The sequence below is a fragment of the Eurosta solidaginis genome, chromosome 3 (genome assembly GCF_040869045.1).
Source record: "Eurosta solidaginis isolate ZX-2024a chromosome 3, ASM4086904v1, whole genome shotgun sequence".
Classification (NCBI taxonomy): domain Eukaryota; kingdom Metazoa; phylum Arthropoda; class Insecta; order Diptera; family Tephritidae; genus Eurosta; species Eurosta solidaginis.
In genome coordinates this window covers 284788887-284806907 of record NC_090321.1, presented here as the reverse complement: position 1 = coordinate 284806907, position 18021 = coordinate 284788887, and the positions used below count along the sequence as shown (strand labels likewise).

The window sequence follows — 18021 nt, the reverse complement described above, 5'->3', positions numbered from 1 at the left end:
CTATCCTCTCCTTACATTTTCTATTACTTACATACTTTATATACATATTCGTCATTTATAAAGCCTTTTTCTATAGCGCAACTCAATGTAGCTGTTACGCAATCTTATTAGAACATCAAATGCACGTAAACTTTTTTTATATTAAGATTGCGCTAAATTGTTTATGTTTATGCACGCTTTTCATTCATTAACAGATTCCTTTTAAAATTTCAGTATGAGATATCCCCTTATAGCCTGAGCTTAGTTACCTTGATTTTAATGCAGATCTTGATTTGCTTTCAAGGTCTCGAGTTTCTATTTTAATTTATTACCTATGGCATGGTGCCTTAGGAAGATCAAAGCGAAATCAAAATTAATTTGCAAACATGTTTTATAGGTTTGCCTCTCTTTAAATTTTTTACCGGCCTTGAATAAAGAGCTCCTGGGTTCTGTATTTCGAAACATTTTCTGGAATTCGAACTACTGATACTATGTATTACACGTAGATATTTAGGCAATGTGCTAGATCAGCAAGCGAATTTTTGGTGCTGTTGAGATTTGCAGAACGAAACAAATTTGTGAGTCAAATATGAGCTTGCAGGTGTTGTTGTTATTGGTGCTACAGGCGCAATTGAGTTGAAATGTTTCTCAATTGATGTTTTGTAAATGATGATGGCGGCAGCATTGGTAATTTAGCTTTTGAAACATATAAGCGAAGCCAATTTATGTTATGTCAAGAAGAGGGTGTACTTATGCAGTGTGCCGGCGCCAGTGGCTCCACCCTAGATATCAACTCAATAAAACTTGAGTCTACGCGAAAAAATTTTCGCAATTTTTAGTAATTTTAAGCTTTTTTCGACATAGTACAAACAACAACAGCAACATGTGCTATTTATCAGTATCAAAAAGCTGTCGCCGATAATTTTTTATTTAATTATGTAAGCTCTTTTTGTTAAGTTTTTATTGTAAATTTTCGTTTATTCATTGCACCATTTTACAGCTGTTTTTACTAAAAAAATATATGTTTTTGCGTTATTGAATAATTGATTTTAACAATTTTTTTTTGCAGACTTGCTTAAGGTATATTTTAACAGTTTAAGTCAGTTCTTTATTTTTCTTTGTTTTTCATAATCCAAACCATAATACCGCATTTATTAATATTTTTTTTCTCACTTTTATTATTCTTAACGCACTACCATCCTGGTTTATTACAACTCAAAACGCATGAATGAAAACCAAATTCGCAAATAAAAAATTCGTGCACTGTTCTAATCGGCCATCCACAATCCAGCGAGTTATGCCAGCTCAAATATTGAAAAAGCCGGCAGCATTCGTTCTAAAACTAAAGCTGAATTTCTCGAAAATCTCAATGCTAAACTAGCCAAACAAGGGCTATCCGGACGAGCATTCGCTGTTCGTAATCTAATTAATAGTAAAGCATTGGTAAGTAAAAAATGCACGAAAAAATTTTAATTGGATATATGTATATTAGACTGGGTCGATTTATTAACCGATATCGCGCCATCGTTTTTCCGACAGGATTTGGGCTCAGGCTCTCAGTTCCACTACGCATACCCAAAAAAATAATTTCCGAGCTTGCGAAATTTCATTTTTTTGACTTTGATTTTTAAGAATTTTTTCTTGACCTACTAAAAAAATTCGCAGTCTCGAAAATTATTATTTTTGGGTATGCGTAGTGGAACTTTTTTCCTGAGCCCAAATCCTATCGAAAAATCGATGGCGCGATATCGGTTAACTTTCGTCCATACAAATCGACCCACCCTAATATATATATTCACATAAGTTTTGTTGCTATTAAGTTTATATTTTGTATAGTTATATACTATACAGTTTTGTATGTTTTTTTTTTTAATATCGTTCGTACTCTACACGGGCATCCCTTAAAATATTTATGCCCCTCATCACCTAGATTTATCAAAACTCACAAACATTACTGCGTCCAAGCGCAGAATATCGAGAACAATCTCAACCTACGTTGACACAACGGCCCTCCCGCTGAAGAGTCTTCATCCCACTGAGATGCTGTGATGGAAAATGAGTAATAGAAGAAACAAAAAGTTGACGGAAGTTGTAAGCCAAAACTCAAATTATGTAATTGATTAATTTATTTGACATACTAAAGCACATCATTTGTGAAGAAAGCTTTTATAACAGTGCAAAATAATTTATAACTACCATTGCGCTTGCATAATTTGTTCCGGCTTCGAAACCAATTCTAATCTTATATTAACTTTTTGAAAAATGATTATAACATTTATAGCTGCATATCGACTTTTGGGTGGAATATCGCCCTATCTAAACTGTCGTTTCGAAAACGCCCTATATCAGAATTAGAGTTGGGCCGTTTTTGAAAAATACTCTGATGTTACGCATTTTCCAACTGGCACCCAAGATATTGTGATACTCTACCCAATAGTCGATATGCTCAAATATTCAAGTTTGCTATTTTTGCTATGGAATCTAAAAAGATTCCTTTTTTATTCAAATGAATTGTGTTAAACTAACATATCTGGGACTGTTTCGCCACGTTCGTGAACGAAACAACTCTAGTTAAATAAAACATTTGAAAACAAAAGGGTCGGCACTCATCGAATGACAGCTGGAAGGAAATAATACATTCTTTTACATGGTCATTAATATCACCATATCGAGCTACTTGTTTTCATTTTGTTTTTTGCTTTTGGTTTTTCATAACTACAATCCTGGACAGAATTCACAGTAGAGAGTAGGTGCAGGTAAAATTTCGCATACAGATAACTAATATCCCGAAATGATCGACCAGTGATATTTGATGTATTAGTCATATAGATTGTGGTCTACACAATTTTAAAAGTCACCAGAGCCACCTGCTTCGCTCTACGGAGCTAATTCGGTGTCATTTAGATATTAATTCAAAACTACTCAGGAATAATATCGATCCAAATTCGGGATTGTTTTAAGGATCACATCGAAAATATTGCGGGAGTGCCTCTGTGCTGTTTCCGGAATGTTTCCAGTCCTATTTCGTATCGAAAGTGGAGTTTTCGAGACTATTTGAGAAGCTTTCAGGAATGATTTCGGGACTATTTCGGTATAATTTCGAAATCGTTTCTGGGATCATTTGTACTATTTCGGGATCATTTTAATACTAATTCGCGGTATTTTCTGGTCTATTTTGGGGATTTTTTCGGATTATTTCGAGATTGTTTTCGGGATATTTTAAAAAATATTTCGGGATTATTTTTTTAATATAATTTCATTTCTTACTGGATAAATTTGGGCATATATTATCCGGCTCATATCGAAACTAATTCTGACGTTTTTTCTGAATAATTGATTTCGAACTATTTCGAGCCGTTTCAGGATCGCATTGGTTTCGTTTGGGGACTATATCTGGATTTATTGAATAATTTGGGTACTGTTTTGAGATCGTTTCACAACTATTTTCTTATCATTTGCACATGACTTTCAATATAATTACGAAATTGTTGCGATGTTTTCAGGATCATTGCGGGACTATTTCGGAATAGTTTCGGAATTCTATCAGGAATCGTTAAGATTTGTTTTTCGAATCGTTTCTGGACTCTCCGAATCATTTCAGAATTATGTAAGGCATCGTTTCAGGACTTTACCCCTAGATAGCCGTATTTTTTAAACCATTTATCTATCTATATTTTTAGTTTATTCATGTAACATCCATTTGTGGCCTTAAAGCCTCACTGTAACAGCTGAACATAAATCGATGACATCATCGGTTGATTATCATTTATAACTTATTTACGCGCTTAACTGCTTAAATGGTCTATATACAGCTATGTCCAGTACTTTACCGCACTTTCCCACAATGAAGAAAGATACACAGCAAAATCTATTTAAGGAAATGCACAAGTATCCTTATTCATGACTTGTTTATACTTCATTGAAAACTAACACCCATAATCTGGCTCGCAGTGACTGACAATGGTTATACATAGTTCCGTCACTGAAAGCCAGAATATGGGTGTAAAATAACAAAGATTTCTCTTAATGATAAAACAGAAGGGTTCGATTTCGTTGCACATCGATTTAGCGCGCTGTGCTCGATCTATAAGAAATGTTAAATGTTACGGGGTTACGCGTTTTAGCAGAGGCTTTTTTGGAATCATTGTTGTCCAAAGGAGCGGAATCTAGTACTTGTATACCAAAAACTAAAAGAGACTTTTTAAAATAGTATTTTATGATGGAGTTATATACTTACATTACAATTAACGAATTAATAAGATGAGGAGACAATTAAAATCCAAGATCATAACCAAACCAGAGTACAGGTGGCAGTTGTTTCTTAACAAAAATAAGTAATAATACTGTAACTTCTACCTTCGATGGTTAATAAAACAGCAGAAACGTCCAAATTATCTTAATACTTTATTCTTCAGTCGGCAATCCAATAATAAACCGGAAGTCCACCATCTTCTCTTTTCTTCCTTTACAGTGTATTTTTGCTTATTCTATTAATTAGTTGACATGGTTGCATTTATGATTTTACAATACAAAAAGCCTAGTGCACAGAGTGGAACATGGAACCAGATTGGTTCAGCTCTACTATCAAATAAAATGAAACTAAAATAAAAACGGAACAGAAAAAACAAACAAAAGCCTAGCGGCGGGCCTGCAGGATTATAAACCTGACGACACGACTTCGAATCTCAGCTCGGGGAGAATGTAATTTCTTATTTAAAAATACAAGACATCCGATGACGTCTTTGGCAGGATGAAAATAGCTATAATGTCAGCCAGTATGCTTAATTATTCTCAGTTTTTTCGGGCATAATAATTTAATAAAGATATTATATAACTCAGCACGATTAAATACAATTCTAAGCAACGGTCAGGTGCCAAAACTTGACAACGGATTTAAGATTTCGTTCGCAAATGTGTAGAAATGATTCGGAATATGACTTATACCCTAAAGCATTAACTAGATAATAGTAACTAGATAATAAGTATACTGAAAAATTTTGCGCCATCACTACTAAATATTTAATATTTTTTATGAGTTGGGTAAAGTACGCAGAATTCTTTTCCAACGAAATTATAACCAAACAGAGACAACCGAACCTCACTGCTTTTATTAAGTATAATAAGAGACCATTAATTTTATGTTTTTAGTTTGTAATGAATTATTAAATAAACTACGAACAATTATACTGGACCGAATTTTTTTAAAGAGATTTTTCAGAGTATTCTTCTTCCACTATGAAGAAAGTGCGGCCAAGCACTGTACATGGCTCTATGTAAATATTAAATTTTCACTAATCTTTCCATTAAATTGAAGCTGAATACACAATATTTTACAAAATGTATTTTCGTATATGATTAACTAATTGATTTGATTTTATTACGATTTTAACAAATTTTTGCAGCCGGATCCACGCATATGTCATGAATCTCTAATGGATCAGATAAAACGTGGCGCTACGCTGAAACGTAATCAGAAAATAAACGATCGAAGTGCACCGAAAATACTATAAATTAAAATGTGCATGAAAGTATGCAGAGGCTGACCAAAACAAAAAAAAAAAGGAATATTTTTTGAAATTCCTAACAACTTAATAAATAACAAATAAACATAAATGGATTAAGTAATTAATATCAAACAACAATCGAATCGAGAAAATGGAGAATCTGCGCTTCTGTACTTTCTTCCATTAATTTGTGTTTGTCAATGCATTGAGGCCGAAACAACAACATTCAGACTGTTTTGCCGAAGCTATTTTCAAGAAATTATAAAATACTATTGTAATTAAAACATAGATATACACACACATACATGCATATGCAAACTTAACGTATTGCAGCTAATTTTAAGCGAAGAAAATAAAAAATATTTACGATTAATTAAAAAAATAAATAAATAAATGTGAATTAATGAAACGGTTCCATATCCACATTACATTAAAAAACAAAACAAAAATATTAATATTTAAACTGCGTTGCGAGGAATTCCAAATATCAAAGCATCAAATGAAAAATTATAAACAATAACTAAACATATTAATGTTTAATATAAATATGTATTCCTATTAATTAACAAAATATTAAACATAAAAACCCCATACATATGTACATATATATGTGAGAGAAAAAATGGTGGCAAAAACATTTGGCAACCATTTTCTTCTTATACTCAGATCAGCCAAGCTCACGGAGTGTATTAATTTTGTCCGCATAACGGTAGCTTGTAACGGTATAAACTAATCAAGATATATCAAAACTATCACGGTGAAAAAGAAATTCACTATGCCATGTCTGTCCATCTCTGAGCACGATAACTTGAGTAAATTTTGAGAGATATTAAATGTGGTATGTGGGTTCCTTGGCACTAATCTTTCTTGTTAATACTAAAACATGATAAACAATAAAATAGTTACTCGTAATTTAAATTTGTGGCAGTTTCCAAAAAGTTTCTGAAAATTCTAACTAAAAGTATTGAATTACACGATGATTTTTAAGCACTTTTCGAAATTTTCCGAATGTGTTTTCGAAATTGGTCTACACAGTTTTCGTTAAACAATTCTTTAAAACATTTTTTAAATTTAAAGATTCAAATAAATAAATAAGTAAAAAATAACAAATAGTTTTTGCTGCTATTTTTTAACCGCAGGTGTAGATATCGTCGCTTTGATTCACAAATTCCCTGACCAACACTGCAGCTTTTTTTTTATGATATATTAAACAAAAAAACCCGCAATACAAATTCCTTTAAAAATTAAAAAAAAAAAATATTTTTTGCTTTTCCTGGAAATTTTTAATTTGTTGGTTTAATAAAAGTTACGTCATCTACATTATTATGAAAATTGTCGAAGTCATTTCAAACTGACGGTCTTAAATACATTGTTATTTCTAAAGGAACGCATCTTAGACAGTTCTACCAATATAAACTAATAATAAGAATTGTATCTTTTTGCTATTGGACACTTATAAGAAGGAGGCGAGAAGTGATACAAACAAAACTCCAGTGAACTGAAACGACATGAAATGACTTAGTAACACTATTTTATAATAATGCACACATTTATTTTGAATTAATAAAAGTGATATGCGTGGCTTTGTTTGATCACTTTTCTTTAATATTTTTGCATTAAAAAATTCCAGTTTTGCCGTTTAACTTGAGTTTTCTGTATTAAATGCATTGTAATAAAAAAGTCATATCAATTTGTAAAATAAAATTAATACCTACAATTACAACGCTATTATTGTGAACAACACATAATAAATTGCGTAAATTTGTTTTATCTGTTCATAGAACGGATTCGGAACATTTTTAAACTCAGAAGTGTAAAAAACCAAAATTGGTTTAACGTTTTAATATTCGCTTGAAAAAAATACATATATACAATATACGTAAGTATTTATATACGTAACATACTATAAATACAAATGCAAACGATTAACAAAACAAAGTAAAGAAAATCATAGGAATTAAACAAATGCATTGCAAATTTTCATATAATCAACTCGAATTTTTACCAAATAGAAAATATCAACTAAAAAACCCATATATGTAATACTCCTATATTGCTACAAAAGGCTAGGTACATTCCCAAACACCAGAGTGCCGATATATTTATATTTAAATGTTTTTGTTTTTGTATTCAATAATCGAAATTACCTAAATTTAAATTTTTTCTTGTCACTTATGCTGCTACAATCACAAAAATTTTATAGGCTGTCTTGTTTTGATTTCGAATTCAAAACACATTGCGAGCATTTTCTATTAGCAATATAGGAGTATTACATATATGAAAAAACCTAAAAATTTTTAAAAACAAAAAAGAAACTTTTGGAGTAGCCATTTGATTCGGATCAGAAGAAATTAGCAAAGATTTTATTTTATTTAATATGCTTATCTACATAATTACTAAGTAAATTTATATTTCTTAATTTCTAATTTCCTTTCAAAAATGTATATATCGTTTAATTTCATTAAAACATTGTTTTAATTATTAATATATATTTACTTTTTTTTATTAATTATTAATTTATATACAAAAATATTTAAATAAATAATATATTGAAAAATATGCTGAATAAAGAATTAAATTGAATTTTTTTTGGAGTTTTTATTTAATTTCTACATTTGTTTTTGCTTTTAATTGTATTTTTTAACTATGTATATGTAGAGTATAAAGGCATTTGAGAGATTTAGATAAAACAAGATTTTCCCAAAAAATTTGAAAAAGTCTTAATTCTCCAATTCGATTCTTGGGATTATTTTAGTTTGAAACTAGACATTTGTTCGATTTTTTATTTTTTTTTGAACTTAAGTTGAGATCAAAAATAATTTCTCATTTAGGTTAAACACAGTTTGGTGACAAAGTTAACACTTAGACTTAACCGGATAAAACACAATCTGTGCAAATTTTGTTATAAATTTAACGTTATGAACTTTCATGTCGAGCATACAGCTTCTTATTTATCCACCTTCTTCATCCCCGAAAAATGGAAATTGGCGATGTTGGTACTGCTACTAAAGCCTGAAAACCAGCTAACGTGGGAGAATAATATATTTCGTATCGCCGGTAGCCAAAACACTCGAAGCCGTTCTGCTCGCCTTGCCAATTATCAACGCGGGTTTCGAAACCTACATAGCGCTCCCACCACTCCAAACGCCATTAACACACAGATAAGTTGCGAATTAAATCAAATAATAAAATAAACGACTACCTCGCGAAACCTAACATACACAAAACAAATATCGACCATATCGAACATCCACGTCGATGGTATTACGCTACCGACATACAAAAATACTGGGTGTGGCGTTCGATCAGGCTCTAGATTTTGGCGAGCATGCATCCGCAATTGTAGCTAAAATCCAGAGCCGTAGTAAATTCCTCAAATCTCTTGCTGGCAGCACTTGACGCTAGGATAAAGAGACGCTTATTACCACTTAGTAAGAAATTGGCCGGCTACTACGCGTCGCCGATATGGTCGCCGAGCCTAAGGGTTACTCAAGGAGGAAATACAGACTGTAGCTCAAAATACTGCTCTCAGAACTGTTACTGGCTGCCTTCTTATTTCCCCAGAACACCATTTACACAGTGAGGCGAGAGTTCTCATGAGGGAGAGAAATGAAATGCTGAGCAAACAGTTTCTGCTGAATACCAACAGGTATCTGATTGAAGAGGCCTCGTCTCCTAGGGACTTAAGAAGTCATCTCCGCACGCATTGTGAGGAAATACAGAACCTGAGAACTCAGCCGTTTGAAGAAAAAGAGAAATCCACCAAAACGCGTCGGACCGCTGTGCCAGGAATTGCCCGGCGAATCCCCTTCTTAAAGTTAAATAACCTAAACTCACAGTAGAGGAAAGCAACCTTTCCAGGGAGACGCGCGTCACTATAGCTCAACTTTGATCTGGATACTGTAACACCTATCTTACCAATCCAGAATCAACCCCGACATATATAATGCTTGTAACGTGTCCCCCATGACACCAACCATCCTTTCGATTACAATGTGGAACCAAGACCTTAGTCAGTATCTGGAGTAATGCCCCGTACTGGTGGAGGCATTTATTGGGCCATCACTTTATTCCATGTATCACGATTGGGTCTTTGAATAAAAAATAATTTTATTTTGATTTGATGTATTTAGCCTATGTGTGGGGACTATGTCCTGTAGATATACATACATATATAAATAAAAAAAAAATGTATTAAATGATATGGCAAATGCAAATTGCAATCAGCACGTTGACAGTATTTTCTTACAACACCCAAGAATCGCAGAGTTTTATGTGTTCGTTCCATTCCATTCGCCTAACCCCTACACGCAGATTTTGACAATCTGAACAAAGGTATGTTGTGGCTGTAGAGATGAGCCAATCATATAGCTGAACCATGTTTAGTGCTTTCTTGCCTTAAAAAATTTATTTACTGCTATTTTGGTTATTTCGAATTATAAAATTTTTTGTTTTATATTTCAATTTGAATTTTAAGGCCCACTTACAGACAGGCAGGTTGTCTTTTTAACTTAGTGTTAACCTGACATGACGAGTTGCACAAAGACGAGTTAGCAGTTACTTTCAAGTTAAAGGCGTACAGTCATATCAAAATAAAATAGGTTTTAAATTTAGTTGCAGCTTTTTTGACAGATAGCTCATAGAAAATTATGTCAAAAAGCAGCAACTAAATTTAAAACCTATTTTATTTTGACTATGACTATGTGCCAACAAGTTTAATATTTAACGCAACAATTTTCAAAAGTTTAATTTTTTAATTCTGAGTCAAATTGAAAATTTATGTTTGAAGTTTGTAAGTTCGAAAAAATATTTTTCTGTGATAAAAAAGCAAAAATAAGGATGATGGATGACGTAATGCTTTCGGGCGATGATGAAGAGATTATCGAATAATCGTTTGATAAAAAGATGGCAGAACGAAGTGATCACTTCAAAACTCAACCAAATAAATACGTTCAAAGAAGATTGCGTTTGGAAAAAGAGAGTGTCCTGTTCCTGCTACCCAAAATATGTGCCCAGGTAGTGAACTCTCATAGGTTGTATAGCTTTGTTATCATATATTTATTGTAACATTTATGAAGTTTCACTGGGAATTGTCGTGATCAATTTGGGTGCACTACGATGAGTGTTATAAAATGTTTTATTACAATAAATCCCATTTAAATCTGGGTTTTATATTGAACTTCGGCATACTACTTTCTTTAGCGAAGTGAAGTGTTTTTACCGAAAATGGGTGTAATAAGTTTGTAACCACGCCAATTTTTCTATCACATATATTTTCCATAAGTAAAAATCTTCAATGTTTCAGTACCTAATGGAGATATTATTGTCTTCAAATTTGACATGTAAGCTGTCTACTAGGGCACTTGTTAACAATCTATTCTACTAATCGACTAGTCAATTAGTCGAGTAGCAATTTTAACATTGAATGAAAATCGACGAGCTCGACTATCATACAATCGACTAACTGTCATTATTCGAAATGGACTTTTTTGTCATAAAAAAAATAATAATATTAAGAATTGTTTGCTGCAAAATGAGTTCCTGTAAACTCTAGTTGCAAGGAAGTGCCAAATATGTGAGCTGCAGATGGCTAATAATAAATCAAACCAATTTACTAATTGCAGAACTATTAAAAATTACAAAAAAAGTTATTCGAATAGTCGAATCTGTCACTAACCGAATGCAAACGGTTATTCGAGTAGTCAATTATCGACAGATCTTCTGTCTGTCCAGAGATAACTTAATCCGCATACAAATTCTTACAAATGGGCATGCCATCGCTTTCCATGGGTTTCCGGTAATGCTATCTTGAGATCGGTGTAAGGTATAGCGATGAAATGCAATGTGAGTCTTCCTTGTTTAGAAGTACAACTGAGACGGGTAGAGCACCAATAAACCGGAAATAACTCCACCCCTTTCAATTATAGAAGAACATAAATACGCCTTGGAGCCATATACATATACAGCCCAATTCTAAACGAAAATTCCGTGCGAGTTTTTTCCCTTCTCACATTCCTCGTATTCTAAATAAAAAATCATTGTGAGTTTTTTCACTTCTCCCTTTGTTCCTATTCTGAACAATGTTCGAAAAAGCGGAAACCGGTTACGGGAGAAAAGTAGGTATTATGAATATGAGGGAGAGGGAGATTTCTTTGCCATTTCATAGGAGTTTTTTCACTAGTTAAATTAAAGGGAATGCATCAAAATAGTTAAAGGAAATTGGTTCTTTTAAGAAAGAACACTTATTTGCAAAAATTTGTGCTAAAATATGTACATTCTACCACAATATTCTCACTGTTAATACAACAACAACAACAACCACAATATTCTTTAAGTCGAAAAGTATATCATAAGCAACGGAAGAGCTCTTTGTATATTTGATGAAGCCATCCAGAAATTGCGCAAGGATTTTTTAAGAGGGCTTAATTAGATTTTGGCATATGGCGAAAGGCGAACTCAACTCGACGTGGCCGCCAGAAAATTGCTTTGCAGAATGAAAGCAGGCAACTCTGGCGGATGTGTGTTATGCCGTCTTCTTCTTATGCTCCTCTGTTGATGTTGCTGTGGCACCAATTCATTATTCATTTCAGTGAATACCACACGAAATGCAATAATGTGCATTGTTTATACCTTATTTCTTAATTTTAAACAAATTCGCAACAATAATTAAACTTTTCAATTTTTTAAACAAAATAAGAAATGCGCAACGAAATTTCAATTGACAAAACAGCTGACTTCGAAAATACGAAATTCCTATTCCCTAATTTTTCTTCTCCCTAGGTGAAAAGAATTGGAGGATTTTTTCCGCGGGAATAAAAAAAATCCGCGAGAACAAAATTCCGCGAGAATATTTAGAATTGGTCTGATAATGATTTTGAGAAGAAGAATCTCTTTAGAACGACAAAAAATATACATTGAAATATTGTAAAAATGGGCGTAACAACGCCTACTCAGGCAACACCTACTTATTTAAAAAAACGTGCAGCGCTTTCGGTGCCCTTTAGTGACGAATTTCGGTAGGAGTATATTCAAAAAAGAAATGCAAGAATAAGAAAACTTTAAAAATCGGTTAATAATTAATCAATAAATACGTCTCATGTATACATACATACATATAAGCAATTATACATAACAATAATAAATGTAAGTCAGTTGTGCCTATCACTATTGATTACCAAGTTTAAGATTTATTACTCATTAGACTGATGGCAAGTTTCTAAACTTTTTTCTACACTTTTACAATTAAATGTATTAATATGTATGTTTGTACTTAATGTTGTGAATATACTATACACGTTTGCTGCCGGTTCCATGGAAGACCAGCGCCGTTTGCTTTTTGTGTGGAGAACTAAGACGATTAAAATATGTATGTTAGTCAGTGTTGCCAGGTTAGCCTTTTCGAGGCTAGATTTAGCCTTTTTTTTTGCCTTTAGCCTCGAAATTTTGGGTTTAGCTTCTTGACTTTTTTCTAGCCTTTTTTTACTCCGAATGTATTTTCAAAAATTTCTAAAATAAAATAATTTCAATAGTTCCTGTGAACACCTAATACCTAATAATATGAATTCTCTACAAAAGATTAATTCTTTTTCTGCTGGAAATTCGTTGAACATTTCAAAACCAGATGTATTTTCTTACTTTGAAAAAGAGAAGTACAGTTATTCTTCAAGTCAAATAGTATTAATAGAGCTGCACTGGCGAAAACTTATAACTTTACAATGAAAAAATGTACACTCCACCATGGAATTTTGGTCGGATTCCGAGAACATAAAAATGCATTAAACGATACTCCTTTTTTAGAACTTGTCGAATTAATATTTAGTTTTTTAGTATTACCACTCAGTAACGCGGAAGTTGAAAGAATTTTTGGTGGCATGAAAATTCTGAAAACTAAATTAAGGAACAAACTAAAAATTAAAATGCTTTATTGGCTGCTTAATATTAGATGCTCGTTAACACGCTTATCTAAATGTTGTTATGACTTTGAAATTACCGATGATCTCATATCTATGGTAAATGGCCAAACTTTATACCCAGACTTAAGCTCTTCTGATTCTTCAGACGGGGAATGTTTTATATAAATAATTAGTTTGTAATATTGTTTTATGTATATACACATATGCAATCATTAAAAGTAATTCCATGTGCTAGTCAAGGAAAATGTGCCTGATATGTTTTGAAATAGGAAGTCATGCTTAAGTTATGTTTATAAGTTTTTATTTACAAATGTGTAAACTAAAATATAAAAAATTTAATGAATTAACCAAAAAATTGCTGGCCTTTTTTTAGCTTCTTTTTTTTTTACTAAATTTAGCATTTTCTAACCTTTTTTTTTTTTTTGCCAATATAGCTTCTTTTTTTTGCATCACCTGGCAACACTGGTGTTAGTATTCTATGCAAACAAACAAAATATGTTACACTTCCGTGCAAATAAAAAGACTCTAGGGAAGACCAGTAAGAAATTATAGCTAAAGCAATTAGGTTGCAAGTGATAATTTGTAAAGATTTTATATTTTTTTGAGAACAAAAAACATTCTATTTTATTCACACTGTTTTTAAAAAAAAAGCCAAAAAGATTGTTTCATAAGGGAAACTAAAGGGTTAAAATGTTACACGTGAAATATAACGCTATGACCTTCACTTCCAATTGTACCTGGATTCGTCAAAGGGGCGTTTTCAGTTTTCACTAAGTTTCGCTATTTCTTTACAATCTAAATGAGGATTAAAACGTTTTGGAAAATTCGACGAATTTTCATGAAGATTTCAACCTTAACGTTATGAAGTTTTAGAATTTTTTTTGAACTGCATATGAATGTATGTCCAGGCGTGTATATTAAAACCTTTTTATCACTTACTATAAATCCAACTTAGACAAAATGTTGGAAATTTAAAACGACCATAGCAAAGATATTTAAACACAGAATTCATTTTGGGGATAAACTATTATTATAAATTTTGGGTATCTCATATAGCGTAGGAGTTATTCCACCCAAGACAATTCCCCTTAAATTGATGGGCAGTGTTATCAAGTAACAATAAAAACATTTTCGGTAAACACCAGACAAAAAACAAAAAATTTTGTTCAGAGACCCTTTCAACATAAGCTTAAAATTTAAGGAGCGCTTTAAATTAATTAATTTTGTATACTGTTATAACCATTTTTTTTTAAATTTTTTATTACCTCCTTTAAGATAGATCACAGAACTGAAGTAATCCTTGTGCATAATTAACGCATTTCTCACATGAATTGCAACGCACAACTAACCATACAGATACCGAATAGTCGAAGTATCTTTAATTGTAAATGTTTTTAATCCTAATTATTGTCTATTTAATATGTCTGTAAGTGAACAATGTTGATAGTAACGCAAACATCCATATTTAAAAAATGTTTACAAATAAGTAGGTATGTACGTACGTATAAATATCAATATACCGATTTTTTATGTCTAAAGTTTATGTAGTTGAACTTATGTATGTACATTTGTATGTAATTTTTTACAGCTTGATTTACTTTTTTATAATTATGTATTTCAAAGAATTTAGTATAGGATCAGTCAATTTGGCTAAATTTTAGCTGACAATACGGTTTTATACCCGGTAGAACACATCATTACCCTCATCATCACGATGATGACTTGATCATGTGCATGTACATAATTAGAAACACAATCAAAACTCGAATGGCGTTTCTTTGCTGAAAATAATACCGCCCGTTGGTTTTTCACAGCTCTTAGGTCAGTTTGTGCGTTCTTTTGCAAAATATTTTATACTGAGTAGGAAAAGGGGCACCATTTCCTACAAATACACCCATTTTGCAAAGCTATAGGTGACCCAGTTAAAAAGTTTGAATTTAAGAATGCAACATGAAGGTAACACTTTTTCCATAAAAGAAAACGCCACAAGTCAATTGTGGAGCCAAAACAAACTCAAACAATTACCCGTGACACGCTGGTAGTCAAAGTGTTAAACTGATAACCATTTAAAAGGGAAACCCCAAACAGTTTGATTAAATGTAACATTTAACATTGGTCGGCCAAAAAGTATTATTTTTGAAATTATTGTGTAATGTCAAAAAATTCTTCATTTGAAAGATTAAAACCTGAGATACATAAACGCTCGCATTGCATTGCTTCGCTTTGACGCTTTGACAGCGCCATAAGTTAACAATCCTCGTGTTCCAATGGTACCATATGGATCACATTGTTGTTCCATATGGATTATATTGTTGTTGCATTTGCATGTTAAATCTCTATCCGTATCTGGTTCATGTACCATTGGAACACGAGGAATATATCAACGTTTTGCCTCACTTTAGGTTCCATGAACATTGTGTAGCAGGGCCTACGTGTGAACATAGATTGAACTAATCTGTCTGGCTAAGCAACACGACAAAGTGCTCTATGTAAATCCAGGCTAATAGCCTCTTAGTTTAATATTTCTTATAGGGAAATGCACTTAATCTTAGAATTCCGTAAATATTATTAGTTATTGAAATATTACTTTTGGTGCAGAGCTCCACAGTTGGATGAAAAACCTATGCATAAAGAACACTCGAAAATGCACTCGAAAAACGAAGAAACAGAATATAAAAATATTTAAATAATAACTTCTAGTTTAGTTGGCAAACAAAAATAAGAGATTATTAAAGATATAAATATCGTACATACATACATAACTGCATACATACATACTATTCATCATAGTAAATTCACAATGCAATTTAGGAAATATCATCATTATGATCACTATCATTATAGTATAAAAATATGCGCAAAATTATAAAAAAAAGTTAAGATACAGAAAATGCCAACAAAGAACTTCTAAATTATCTTATCAATTCAATTAATTAACAATTAAATACAATATATGTATTTATACATATATACATACATATATTTATATATACATAAATATTACTTATATACATACATATATTATAATATAATATAAAACTAAGAACATAATCAACATATACATACATACATACATATACATCAATATATACAGATTCCTATATGAAACTAAATAAACCAATAACTGCAATAATTTTCAATAAAAATATGTTTTTAAATCTTGGTGTATTTCTTAAATAATTTGGTTTTGTTTTAGCTGAAGAATTATTGGTAATTTACTAAGTTGGCCTTCACAGGACAACTATAGCTTATAGAGTTAAAAAAGGGCGAGAGATCTGTTGCGCTATCTACCTCTAGAATATCCAGATAGCATGCCCACAACAATCTCGGTCGTTTTAGCTACAATAATGAACATCGACAAAAGCTGTTCAAAATATAAATAAAATTAAATAAAAAAAAAAACTTTTTTAAAAATAAGCTTTTATTATTGGTTAATTAACTCAAAAGTAAATAAAATTAAAGAATACACTCCCTGATCCCACATCAGATTGCTAGTGGATGAACACAAGCGGGCGAAATGGGAGGAGCACTTATAGAATTGTAAACTCTCTGCCGGTGTAGGTAAGCTATGGTTCACCGTAAAGTCTGTATCGAACCCGACTAGACACAATGACAAAATTTCCATTGCCTTTGGCGATAAAGTGTTGTCGGATGCGAAAAAATGCGCGAGCGCTCTCTCGGACAATATTCAATGCATTCTGCGGTTGACAAAGCCACACGGCGGGCCAACAGACGCGCACATAAGCATAAAACAGCGCGTCCCCAATTACCATCACCGCCAAAGAGGTTGAAGATGCCATCGCTCAGGCTAAATCATCTAAAGCAGTAGGCCCAAATGGCATAGCCATGCCGATGCTTAGAAAACAAGGCAAGGTTAGGTTAGGTTGAAGTGGCCGGTCCATGAGGACCTCACATAGACTGATTGAGTCCGTAGTGTTACCAGAAGTTTGTTTTAACGACCAAACTGAAAAACCCTATCAAAAACCAGGACTTATGTTATAAAATAACTCCGTTTTCGTGGCAAATACTAGAATCTTCCTAGCACTTAAGCCACTTGCTGCTTCTAGATCTGACAGCTGTATCACTCCTAATAGCTGGAGTCTTAGCCTGGCAAGTGCAGGGCACGAGCACAGAATGTGCTCGATCGGTTCCTCCTCCAACCCGCACTTCCTACATCTGCTATCACTGACCAAGCCTAATTTAAGGGCATGTGACGCCAGAAGGCAGCGTCCAGTCAGAATACCCGTCATGAGTCTACAGTCCTCTCTTTTTAATGATAGAAGCAACTTTGTTAGTCTACGGTTGTAAGACCTACACATTATCTTCGACACTTTACAGCCCCGCGCTTGAACCCACGCCTCTCCCGCTTGGTCGATCATGTGCACCTCTCGCCTTCGCTTAATCTCGCCCAGTCTAATTGGGACGTCTACGGAGCAAGCTTCAAGGAATACGCCCTTTTTAGCTAGTTCGTCCGCTTTTTCATTCCCATCTATCCCCATATGCCATGGGACCCAATATAGATGTATGCTTCTCCCTGTCCCGATTCTCTCCAGAGACTGCTTACACTGTAACACGCATTTAGATACTATGCTATGCGAGATTATTGCCTTAATTGCTGTTTGACT

General features: G+C 32.8%; 1 protein-coding gene across 14 annotated transcripts in view; it reads left to right on the top strand.

Moving 5' to 3' along the window:
* The window catches only part of mim (missing-in-metastasis), a 165345-nt gene extending 157373 nt beyond the window's left edge, over nt 1–7972 (top strand). For 11 of the 14 annotated variants that reach the window (XM_067776858.1, XM_067776867.1, XM_067776866.1 and 8 more), the window contains 2 exons: nt 1271–1422; nt 5382–7972. In XM_067776858.1, the coding sequence (XP_067632959.1) occupies nt 1271–1422; nt 5382–5489 (260 nt within the window). In that variant the 3' untranslated portion in view covers nt 5490–7972. Of the gene's footprint in view, nt 1–1270; nt 1423–1909; nt 2092–5381 lie in introns of all 14 variants that reach the window. The other 3 variants (XR_010951396.1, XR_010951394.1, XR_010951395.1) reach the window with 2 other exon arrangements.
* Nucleotides 7973–18021: the final 10049 nt, after the last annotated feature.